The 12,102-nt window shown below is 44.1% G+C and overlaps 1 protein-coding gene across 3 annotated transcripts in view; it reads left to right on the top strand.

Moving 5' to 3' along the window:
* The window catches only part of LOC137341269 (fas-binding factor 1 homolog), a 127,783-nt gene extending 116,137 nt beyond the window's left edge, over nt 1–11,646 (top strand). For all 3 annotated transcript variants that reach the window (XM_068004374.1, XM_068004375.1, XM_068004373.1), the window contains 2 exons: nt 5,594–5,730; nt 11,497–11,646. In XM_068004374.1, the coding sequence (XP_067860475.1) occupies nt 5,594–5,730; nt 11,497–11,580 (221 nt within the window). In that variant the 3' untranslated portion in view covers nt 11,581–11,646. The remainder of the gene's footprint in view (nt 1–5,593; nt 5,731–11,496) is intronic.
* The last annotated feature ends 456 nt before the right edge of the window (nt 11,647–12,102 follow it).

Raw genomic sequence — 12,102 nt, 5'->3', positions numbered from 1 at the left:
ATCCTGCTGTCTAGAATTCTCTTCCAAAACCCATCTCTTGGACTGTGCCTTCAGTCTGCTCTGCTCCCCAGATTCCAACACTTCCTGTCATGGCCTATTTTTTTTTTCTCCTTGTAAGAACGCAAATGGTTAGTTGGCCTTTATTGCAATGGGGTTGGAGTACAAGAGTACAAGAGTCTTGCTACAATTGTACAGGTCTTTGGTGAGACCAAAGTTGAGACCTCAACTCCACTTTCCCGCCTGATCCCCATAACCCTTGAATCCCTTAGAGTCCAAAAATCTATCGATCTCCATCTTTAATATACTCAATGACTCAGCATCCACAGCCCTCTGGGCAGTACACTCTTCATTAATTGTATTCCTCGGACTTAGGGTGCAAGATGCAAATGGGCGGGAAAGTGGAGTTGAGGTCGAAGAAGGCCTACTCCTGCTCCTATTTCTTATGTTTTTATGTTCTTATACTCTGAGCCATTCAACCACTACAGTATAACTGTATTTCTGCAAGATCCTCATCCTATTGTCCAATTTCTTGTGTGTTTCGAGTTTGCAATTTTATGGACTTTGTCCTTCAGTTTTGTATTTTCCTTAAATAGTCTGTTTTATTTCAAATGAAATTTTAAATGGAAAAGACGCATGAAATATACAGCAACTCTGTCAGCATTGGAAAAGACAAAAGATGGGTTGACATTTTAGGTTTGGACGCTTTATCAGAACCAGTATTCGTAGAATCATACAACACAGAAAGAGACCATTCTGCCCATCGTGCCCATGCCGGCTCTTTGAAAGAGTTATCCAATTAGTCCCACTCCTCTGCACTTTCCCGTAGCCCTGCAAATTTTTCCTTTTCAAGTATTTATCCAATTCCCTTTTGAAAGAGACTATTGAATCTGCTTCCACCACCCTTTCAGGCAGTGCAGATCATAACAACTCGCTGCATAAAAAAAATTTCTCCTCATCTCCCCACTGGTTCTTTTGCCAATTACGTATTGAAATGTTAAGCTGTATTTTTCCTTATCAGAGGCTGATGGACCAGCTGTGTATTTCCGGTATTTTCTGTTCTCATTCCTGATTTCCATCATTTGCAGATTTTTAAAATTTTTATCGCCACACTTATTTTGTTGTGTGTTTTTTTAATAATCCCTGCCACGGATTGTATTCCAGTGAAGTAGGAAAAATAGAATTTGCATTTATATAGTGCCTGTCACATCCTCAGGATGTCCCAAAGCACTTCACAGTTAATGAATTGCATAGTCACTGATGTTTTGCAGACAAATGTGGCAGCCAATTTGTGCACAGCAAGGTTCCACAAATGAGATAAACGACCAGGTAATCTGTTTTAGTGATGGTTGAGGGATAAATACTGGCCAGTTCTTCAAATAGTGTGGGATCTAACGTCTCATTCAAAAGACGGAACCTCTGGCATTGTAGCACTCCCTCAGTACGCCACTGAATTGTCAGCCTAGATTGTGTGCTCATGTACTGGAGTGGGGCTTGAACCCACAACCTTCTGATTCAGAGGTGAGAGTGCTACACTGAGCCAGCTGATACTTCCTCTGCTACAGGTGGTGAGGGGGTAGATCTTATTATCCCCCTCACAGTAGCATGCTTGGGAGATAGAGCCCGGGAGTGGGACTAATTGGATAACTCTTTCAAGGAGCCAGCACGGGCACAATGGGCAGAATGGTCTCTTTCTGTGTTGTATGATTCTATGGACCTATGGTTCCCAAAGCTTTCTACCACTGGGGGTTTCCTTGCTTCATGTCTGGGTCTGTTGTAGACTAATTGTTGGAAATTTACTGCCATGATTAGTGAACAACTCCCATTATCATTGTATCATGCGACTACCAGAATGGTAGAATGCGAATCAGATTGACCTTGGTCTTTTTTCATCTAGCAATTCCTATGTTCCTGTCCTTGTACTAAGTGCCTTCCTCAAGCTACCACTTGAAGGGGCAGTTGTAGAGAGTGTAGAACCTCAACAACCTTCTCAATTTTCCCTCTTACATTTCTTGCCCATGGTAAAAGGCTATGGGGGTAATTTTCCAAGTATGTAACCACGGCTAGGAACCTCGTCTGCCGTCAGCACATATCGGAAGATCGTGGGCGTGTAGGATTTTCTCGTTAACCCTGTGAGGCTCAGCTTAAACAAGCTACTGAGTAGAGTGATAAACTTAGCCACAGACACAAAGAGTAGTTCCCTTTTTGTTCACTTTATTAAAACAAAAATGAATTCGCTACACAATCTCAATTTTTACTAACAAAACTTAATAACTAAATTTACTATAAAATTTAGTAGCCAAATAGATTCAACCTTTCTTTGGACTGTACGACACCCAGAATCAAGAAGTGATCAGCTCCTTCGATCTCTGTATGTTCCCCCACGCACGTTTGTGCTTTTCTTCCTCGTAGATGGTTTCTTTGTTTCCACCGTTAGTTAACAACTTAGTTGGCCCAAAAGGTCTCCTTATATCCACCCCCTTTGACACTGTTTGTTTCTTGGTTTCCCTGCATTGTTTTTCGAATTTGCCAATTCCATCCTGCCTCCGGGTATGTGTTCTCTTGTCATTGGTGACATAGCCTCAGCCAGTGTTGCTTTGGGGGTCTTATGATCTCAATCTTTTGTTTATACACTTAATGCGTTTAAGTCTGTTCCTTGGTTCAACACATTTTTCCTTATCAGTCTATCCTGCTGGTTCAGCACTTCTTTACGGAACGAAGCAGCATATTCTGTGTCCGAATGGTTGTAATCAGCCATCTGCTTTTTGATGATCTGCAGGCTGATCACACTTTGTGTTCTGGTCTCACATCTTAGCCACATTTATTGTCCTTAACAGTCACATCCCAGGAGTCCTCCCCCCGCAGAGCAGACCCTTGCTCCCATCTTCAGAATTCTCATTCCACCTGGACCCCTCCCTCTAGCCCCTTACCCTCTCTTGATCTTTTCATTGGGAACTGCCGACGTGACATCGGCCGTCTCAATTTCTCCACTCCTTCATTCGCTCTAACCTACCTCCCTCTGAACTTGCAGCACTCCGTTCTCTCAGGTCCAACCCTGACATTGTCATTAAACCTGCTGACAAGGGCGGCACTGTTGTTGTTTGGCGAACAGACCTCTACCTTGTGGAGGCTTAACGGCAATTCTCCGACACCTCCCCCTACCTCCCCCCCGACCATAACCCCACTGCCGAACATCAAGCCATCGTTTCCCAAACCGTCACTGACCTCATCTCCTCTGGAGGTCTTCCCCCCCCACGGCCTCCAACCTCATAGTCCCCCAATCCTGTGGAGCCCACTTCTACCTCCTTCCCAAGATCCACAAATAAGACTGCACTGGGAGACCCATCGTTTCAGCCTGTTCTTGCCCACAGAACTTATTTCCTCCTATCTCGACTCTTTCTTCTCCCCTTGTCCAATCTCTTTCGACCTACATCCGAGACTCTTCCAACGACCTCTGCCACTTTAACGGTTTCCAGTTTCCCGGCCCTAACCGCTTCCTTTTCACCATGGACGTTCAGTCCCTCTACACCTCCATTCCCCACCAGGATGGTCTGCGGGGCCTCAGCTTCTTCCTTGAACGGAGGCCCAACCAGTCCCCATCCACTACCACCCTCCTCCGCCTGGCTGAACTTGTCCTTACGTTGAACAACTTCTCCTTTGACTCCACTCGCTTCCTCCAAATAAAAGGAGTCGCTATAGGAACCTGTATGGGTCCTCGCTATGCCTGCCTTTTAGTTGGATACGTAGAACATTCCTTGTTCCAGTCCTATTCAGGTCCCCTCCCTCACCTCTTTCTGATGTATTGATGACTGTATCGGTGCCGTTTCCTGCTCTCACCCCGAACTGGAAAATTTCATCAACTTTGTTTCCAATTTCCACCCTTCCCTCGCCTTCTCATGGTCCATCTCCAACTCTTCCCTTCCCTTCTTTGACTTCTCTATGTCCTTTTCTGGAGATAGGCTGTCAACCAATATCCACGATAAGCCCACCGACTCCCACAACTACCTTGATTACACTTCCTCCCACCCCGTTTCCTGTAAGGACTCGATTCCTTTCTCCCAGTTTTTCCGTCTCTGTCGCATCTGTTCTGATGATGCCACCTTCCACGACAGTGCTTCCGCTATGCCTTCCTTTTTCTGCAACCGAGGACGCCCCTCCACTGTAGTTTTCAGGGCCCTCGACCTTGTCCATCCCATTTCCTGCACTCCTGCCCTCACCCCTTCCCCTCCCTCCCAGAACCACGATTGGGTCCCCCTTGTCCTCACCTTCCACCCCACTAGCCTCCACATTCAAGTAATCATTCTCCTCCATTTCTGCCACCTCCAGCGCGATGCCACCACCAGACACATCTTCCCCTCCCCTCCCCTTTCAGCATTCTGAAAGGACCGTTACCTCCACAACACCCTGGTCCACTCTTCCGTCACCCCCAACACCCGCTCCCCTTCTCACAGCACCTTCCTGTGCAAGCGCAGGAGATGCAACACCTGCCCTTTCACCTCCTCCCTTCCCACCGTCCAGGGCCCCAAACACTCCTTCCAGGTGAAACAGCGATTTACTTGTACTTCTTTCTATTTAGTATACTGTATCCGCCGGACCCAATGCGGCCTCCTCTACATTGGGGAGACCAAATGCAGATTGGGCGATCGCTTTGCTGAACACCTCTGTTCAGTCTGCTTCCGGTCGCTTGCCTTTTTAATTCGCTGACTCACTCCTACTCTGACCTCTCTATCCTTGGCCTCCAACACTATTCCAGTGAAGCCCAACGGAAGCTCGAGGAACAGCACCTCATCTTTCAATTAGGCGTTTTACAACCTTCCGGACTCAACACTGATTTCAATAACTTCAGATCATAACCACTGCTCCCAATTTTTTTGGACAGCAAGTGCTGGTAATGGTTCTGCTGTTGTCATTCACAGCTCCTCTAGACCCATCTTTTGTTTCTTTACTTGTCCCGTTACCATCCCCTTTGCCTTGCACCATCATCCCTTTTGCCATTTAATCACACCTGTCCTCCACCTTATCACAGACCTTGCCTTTTGTTCTTTCCTCCCCTCCTCTTCCAACCCCCCCTTTGCCTGGCTGTGTACTTGCTTAAAAACTGTTAAACCATTAACATCTTCCGGTTCTGACGAAAGGTCACCGACCTGAAACGTGACCTCTGTTCCTCTCGCCACAGATGCTGCCTGACTTGCTGAGTGTTTCCAGCATTTTCTGTTTTTATTTCAAATCCATTGATTCTTTGTTTTTCTGTCTCGCATTAAGTTTCTGCAGGATAGCTCGAAGACGAGGTTACTGTTGAATTTGCAAAGAATGTCCCTTGCTCAAAATAGTTGAGCACACTAAGGTCAAATATCCCGTGATGCACCAATTCAACGTTTCCCTTCAGTCATTTTATTCGATCAATCTCTACAATGTGAACTCAGGAAAATTTAGGCTTATATCCTGACATAAACCTATTTTGGAGTTTGACTTTTTGTTTTTGTCTGACCACCTCCAACTGCAAATAATTTTTTGAATTAGTGATGTTTGTAACTTTTATTGTAAGTAGCATTAAACAGCAAGAGTAGGATTTGAATTCTGTTCATTTGCCTTTCAGATCCTCCAGTGGTTAATAATGCTCGGCATGGACTACCTGGGAATTCTAAGACCGATAGGAATGTTGAGACACCTGGGGGCTCTAGGCCTTCAGAATTGGAGGCCAAACTTGCTATTTTCAGACATGCTGCTGAAAAGGTGAGGTCTGTTGCTGTGTAGTTAACCCTGTGCTATTTGACGAAGATCCTGGTGCTACAGCACACATGGAACAACTATGTAGAATGTCGTGGAATGCTTGGACAGAGGTTAGCTTATGTGATTCCCATGCAGAGTTCCTGGGATGAGCTATCCTGAAAGTAGAAGGTGCAGAGTAGAGAACAGGTATGGGAAGCCAACCAAAATCATACGGCAAGTTAGCCCAGGCAACAGTGCATAACCTTCTGCCTGGTTACCAAACTGTAATGGTGACTGACAATGGTAAAAGTGAGTGCTGAAGGGATGAACTAGGGAAGGAAAAAAATATAACCATCTTAGCAATATTGAGATTCAGTTGAGTAGTTGACTTGAGTAAAGTTGTGATGACCTTGCTGGGTACTGTGCAGCTTCCAAAGCATATCATTTAGATCTGGTTTGTTGATGGTGTCTGCTACTCACCATTATAAATAGCTAACTGTAGGCTCTGTTGAAGGTGTCTGATGCTCACTATTATAATAGCTAACTGTAGGCGAACATTGGGTGGTGGGGGGGAGAATGCACAGAGGCCAGAGTCTGATCAACAGAGAGTTTGGCGGTGGGGGGGGGGTGGGGTTTGCAGGGCAAGATGAATTCACAGAGATAGGGAGTTGATGGGTGTGCAGGATAGGATACGGGCATCAGAGGGTGGAGGATGGGAGGCCAGCAAAGAGAACATTGGAATAGTCAAGTCAGGAGATTGCAAAGGCATAGATGAGGGTTTCAGCAACAGATGGGCTGAGGCAGTGGTGGTGTTGGACCATGTTACGGAGGTGGAAGTAGGCCATCTTTGTGATGGAGAGGATATGGGGTTGGAAGCTCAGCTTAGGTTCAGATATGATGCCGAGGCTGTGAGCAGTCTAGTTCGGCCTGAAGGAGCGGCTGGAGAAGGGGTTTGAATCGGTGGCTAGGGAACAGAGTTTGTGGTGGGGGCTTCGGTCTTCCCAGTGTTTAAGTGAGGAAATTGCAGCTCATCCAAGATTGGATGTCGACCAAGCAGCCTGACAACACAGAGCCAGCGGAAGGGTCGAGCGAGGAGGTAGAGAGTTAGAGCTGGGTGTTGTTAGTGAACCTGTGGCAGCTGATCCCATGTCTGCGGATGATGTTGACGAGGGACACCATGTAGATCACACAGATCTATTACTATCGCAGTAACTCACAATCTTCTTTCTCAATAAATGTTGATCTTGTTTCTCTTTAAAGCTTTATACCAAGAAAAGAAATGTATTCATGTCACATGAGTAATTCTTAAAGGAGAAGTACATTGAATCTGAAGTCCCTTCCTAAAGCGATGTTAACGAACTTAAGTCACACAAGCAACAATTACAGAACATTTTCTTTTATATTGAGAAACCTAGATGAATGGCCCAGGCCTATAGTGCAGGACATCACCAGGATTGAAAATAGTAGGAGAGAAGACGAGGTAATTCAAGAAGCACGGACTGTGTTGGTTTTAAAAGCCTGTAGTTTGAAGGAGGAAGGGAAGGCTGAGGGAAAGCAGGAGTGCTGCAGTTTAGAGGTCCTGGGAAAGAATGAGTTGGAGCAGGAGACAGTGTGATGCCTCTTGTGATATGTAATATGGCCTTTCAACCTAAATGCTATTATATTTTTCAGCTGAATTACATGTGATATTAAGTGTTGGTGCCAGTGCACTGGTAACTATGATGTATTCTCTCGGAAAGAGAAGGCTGAGGGGTGACCTGATAAACATTTTTAAGATTATAAAAGGATTTGATGAGGTAGACTTAGAGAAGATGTTTCCACTTGTGGGGGAGACCAAAACTAGGGGCCATAAATGTAAGACAGTCACCATTAAATCCAATAGGGAATTCAGGAGAAACTTCTTTACCCAGAGAGTGGTTAGAGTGCGGAACTTGCTACCACAAGGAGTAGTTGAGGCGGATAGCAGAGATGCATTTAAGGGGAAGCTAGATAAACACATGAGGGAGAAAGGAATAAAAGGATATGCTGATAGTGTTAGATGAAGAGTGGTGGGAGCAGGCTCATGTAGAGCATAAACATCGGCACAGACCAGTTGGGCCGAATGGCCTGTTTCTGTGCTGTACATTCTGTGTACTACCCCATAAGCACGTTATGGTTTCAGACTCTTTTGTATAATTTTCTTGTTTAATTGTTTCTTGTCTGTAAGCAGAACATGATCTTAGTGATCGGAAATCTGCATTGGTTTGCCTTCTGCCCTTACTGAGTGCCTGCACTAGAGGATTGAAAAATGATCCATCCCAGTTTCCATACCGGCACAGATCCTGGTGAATGGGAAAGATACAAAGATCAACAAAGGGTCACAAAACAGATAGTAAGAGCTGCAAAAAGAGTGTATGAAAACAAACTTACAAGAGATATCAAAACCAATACGAAGAACTTTTATAGTTATATTAGGAAAAAGAGGGTGGTCAGGAGCAGTGTTGGCCCCTTAAAAACTGAAAGTGGGGATATTGTCATTGACAATGGGGAAATGGCGGACATGTTGAACAATTACTTTGGGTCAGTACTCACAGTAGAAAAAGAGGATAGCATGCCGGCAATCCCAAGAAAACTAATATTGAATCGGAGACAGGGACTCAATAAAATTAACATAAATAAAACAACAGTAATGAAGAAAATAATAGCACTAAAGAGTGACAAATTCCCAGGACCAGATGGTTTCCATCCCAGGGTTTTAAAGGAAGTAGGTGAGCACATTGCAGATGCCCTAACTATAAACTTTCAAACTTCTCTAGATTCAGGAACTGTCCCTCTAGATTGGAAAATTGCACATGTTACTCTGCTTTTTAAGAAAGGAGAGGGAAACCAGGGAATTATAGACCAGTTAGCCTAACATCTGTTGTGGGGAAAATGCTGGAGTCTATAATTAAGGATAGGGTGACTGAACACCTCGAAATTTTTAAGTTAATCAGAGAGAGCCAGCATGGATTTGTGAAAGGTAGGTTGTGCCTGACAAACCTGATTGAATTTTTTGAAGAGGTGACTAAAGTAGTGGACAGGGGAATGTCAATGGATGTTATTTATATGGACTTCCAGAAGGCATTTGATAAAGTCCCACATAAGAGACTGTTAGCTAAGACAGAAGCCCATGGAATCGAGGGAAAAGTACGGACTTGGTTAGGAAGTTGGCTGAGCGAAAGACGACAGAGAGTAGGGATAATGGGTAGGTACTCACAAAATATCAGGATGTGACTAGTGGAGTCCCGCAGGGATCTGTCTTGGGGCCTCAATTATTCACAATATTTATTAACGACTTAGATGAAGGCATAGAAAGTCTCATATCTAAGTTTGCCGATGACACAAAGATTGGTGGTATTGTAAGCAGTGTAGATGAAAATATAAAATCACAAAGCGATATTGATAGATTAGGTGAATGGGCAAAACTGTGGCAAATGGAATTCAATGTAGACAAATGTGAGGTCATCCACTTTGGACCAAAAAAGGATAGAACCGGGTACTTTCTAAATGGTAAAAAGTTAAAAACAGTGAATGTCCAAAGGTATTTAGGGGTTCAGGTACATAGATCATTGAAGTGTCATGAACAGGTGCAGAAAATAATCAATAAGGTTAATGGAATGCTGGTCTTTATATATAGAGGACTAGAGTACAAGGGGGCAGAAGTTATGCTGCAGCTATACAAAACCCTGGTTAGACCGCACCTGGAGTACTGTGAGCAGTTCTGGGCACCGCACCTTCGGAAGGACATATTGGCCTTGGAGGGAGTGCAGCGTAGGTTTACTAGAATGATACCCGGACTTCAAGGGTTAAGTTACGAGGAGAGATTACACAAATTGGGGTTGTATTCTCTAGAGTTTAGAAGGTTAAGGGGTGATCTGATCGAAGTTTATAAGATATTAAGGGGAACAGATAGGGTGGATAGAGAGAAACTATTTCCGCTGGTGGGGATTCTAGGAGTAGGGGGCACAGTCTAAAAATTAGAGCCAGACCTTTCAGGGGTGAGATTAGAAAACACTTCTACACACAAAGGGTGGTAGAAGTTTGGAACTCTCTTCCGCAAATGGCAATTGATGCTGGCTCAATTGCTAATTTTAAATCCGAGATAGATAGCTTTTTGGCAACCAAAGGTATTAAGGGATATGGGCCAAAGGCGGGTATATGGAGTTAGATCACAGATCAGCCATGATCTTATCAAATGGCGGAGCAGGCACGAGGGGCTGAATGGCCTACTCCTGTTCCTATGTTCCTATACCGCTACTAGATTAAACACAGCCTTGTGCTTCGCTCCCATACCCACTTCTGTCCGGTAGGCAGGAATTATTACACACAGAACAAAGATTCGACCAGGCTAAAAGAAATAGCCACATTTGTTAACAAAATCATGCAGAGTTCTAAAATATGGAGAATCCAACTATTACTAGACAACGGGAATTCATAACCGATAGCCCAGCGGAGCGCCTCCCAGCCCATCTCCAGCAGTTTCAATGTATTGTTCGAATTAAAATGTCTCTTGGAATAACACAGAAGTCCTGAGAACTGGCCCAGTGCTCCTTGGTAACAGTGCTGTCTCAAGCCGTATCCCTCAAGTAGGGATTCTATACAAGAAACGTGAGTCGTACATTTGTGAAACACTTTTGCGTGAACAACCTTCGAAATCCAAAAAGAACCAAAGACTCTGCAATTAGGGCCTGCTTTAATCCGTTTAATTTCTTTGAAGAAGGAAAGCAGATGAATGTTAAAGATGTTACCAACAAAAGTACAATGTAATAACACTTGTTAGTTTTAGCACAGTCAAAGCCACCAGTTAGTCAGTTTTAACACACAACCTGAACAAAACCACGTTTGACTCTACTACACAATGCTGAAATTCACATAAGCAATTCCTGATTCTGAATTGAATGACAGAGACCAAGTTACAGAGTTCAATCCCATTTAATACCTACAAATCACAGGACCTAGCATTTACGCTTAGCACATTAGCCTATTTAAATAACTAATTTTCCAAGAATGAAGGCAAGCAGCTTCCTCTGAAGTTCAGAAAGCACAGCTTTTAACCTTTGTTTGGAAAAATACTTGAGTCAGATTTTACATGCACCAAGAATAAAACGACACAGATTTTGTGATTTGTGATGGATTATAGATAATGCATTCATAATTGAGGTCTTTGTATTCAAGTGGTCCCAAAATCCACTCCTTAGAAAGAACTGAATGGATAGCAATGAATGAATGGCTTAGTGAGTTTACCCAGTGAGTAGTTTATCTAGAATGGTCCCAGTTTAGATTCCTGGTCTACATTCGAGCCCAGTCTTGTCCTCACCAGACATACACCCCTGCCCATTTACAGCTGAAGTCACTGGATAGCCATCAGGAGCAGGAACTATGGGCAGTTTTCCCCTCCCAATCCCAGGGTGCTGAGGGAAATTGTGTCCCTGCTATTGACCTGGCTAAGATTAGTTCAATAAATGCAGACCGGAAACCTGCCTTTTTCCTCCTATTCAGTTTCCTGGGAGTAGGTGAGAGGAAGAAATAATTGAACTGGCTTAAGAAGGTTGCATTCCTGCCTCAGCCAGTGATCCATCATCACCAAGTGACCTTGGAGGACATCCTGTTTGGACATGGGCTAGGATCAGCGCATTCCCAGAATCAAAGTATTCCCAAATGAACCTGTATGGTTCTGTGTGGGGACAACATATTCCCAAGTGATCCAGCCCAGAGTGTAGTCAGCCTACTGTTGGCCCTTCAGTGACTCTTGCCTTCATTTCTCCTTTGCAGGATCGCAACTTCCTTGAAGATGAGCAGTTCTTCCTAGAGATGCTGAAGAAAGCTCCGTATAACTCATCTTCCCAAACAGTATAAAGCCACAAGTGACATTGACGTTGTTGGGGAATTTTTACATTTCTATATAAATTCCATTCTGTGTGATCGATGTACAGTTTTTTTTAATGCAGTATACATACTATTTTTTTATGTTTATAACTTCCGTAGAGAACAAAGCCTGCTACTTAAGTAAATCATTTTGTAAATGAACTATGTTCCTGACCATTCCAGTGATAAAACATTTCCAATACATCTTCTGGCACAGATGCAGATCATTCGTTGGCATGCATTTAGACTCATGATTTCTCTCGCTCTCCAGTAAGAGCAATGCAGTCATCACCAGTGCAGCGGATATTGCAATTCACAGTCCCCAGGATGGAGATCAAATCACCTGCATGGGACTCCCAATAAATGTGAGGAGTTGGTCGGTTACTGGACCTTTCCACCAGCTCAGGACCAAAACTCTGCCTCTGCGCACAAGCATGGACTTTCCTGAAGAATGCACTTCGGAGTCATAATAAAGAGGGTTTGTCCAAGGCCCAGATCTGGTTCCCACCCCAA

This window comes from Heptranchias perlo, chromosome 23 (assembly GCF_035084215.1).
Source record: "Heptranchias perlo isolate sHepPer1 chromosome 23, sHepPer1.hap1, whole genome shotgun sequence".
Classification (NCBI taxonomy): Eukaryota; Metazoa; Chordata; class Chondrichthyes; order Hexanchiformes; family Hexanchidae; genus Heptranchias; species Heptranchias perlo.
This window is presented reverse-complemented; position numbering and strand designations above follow the sequence as displayed.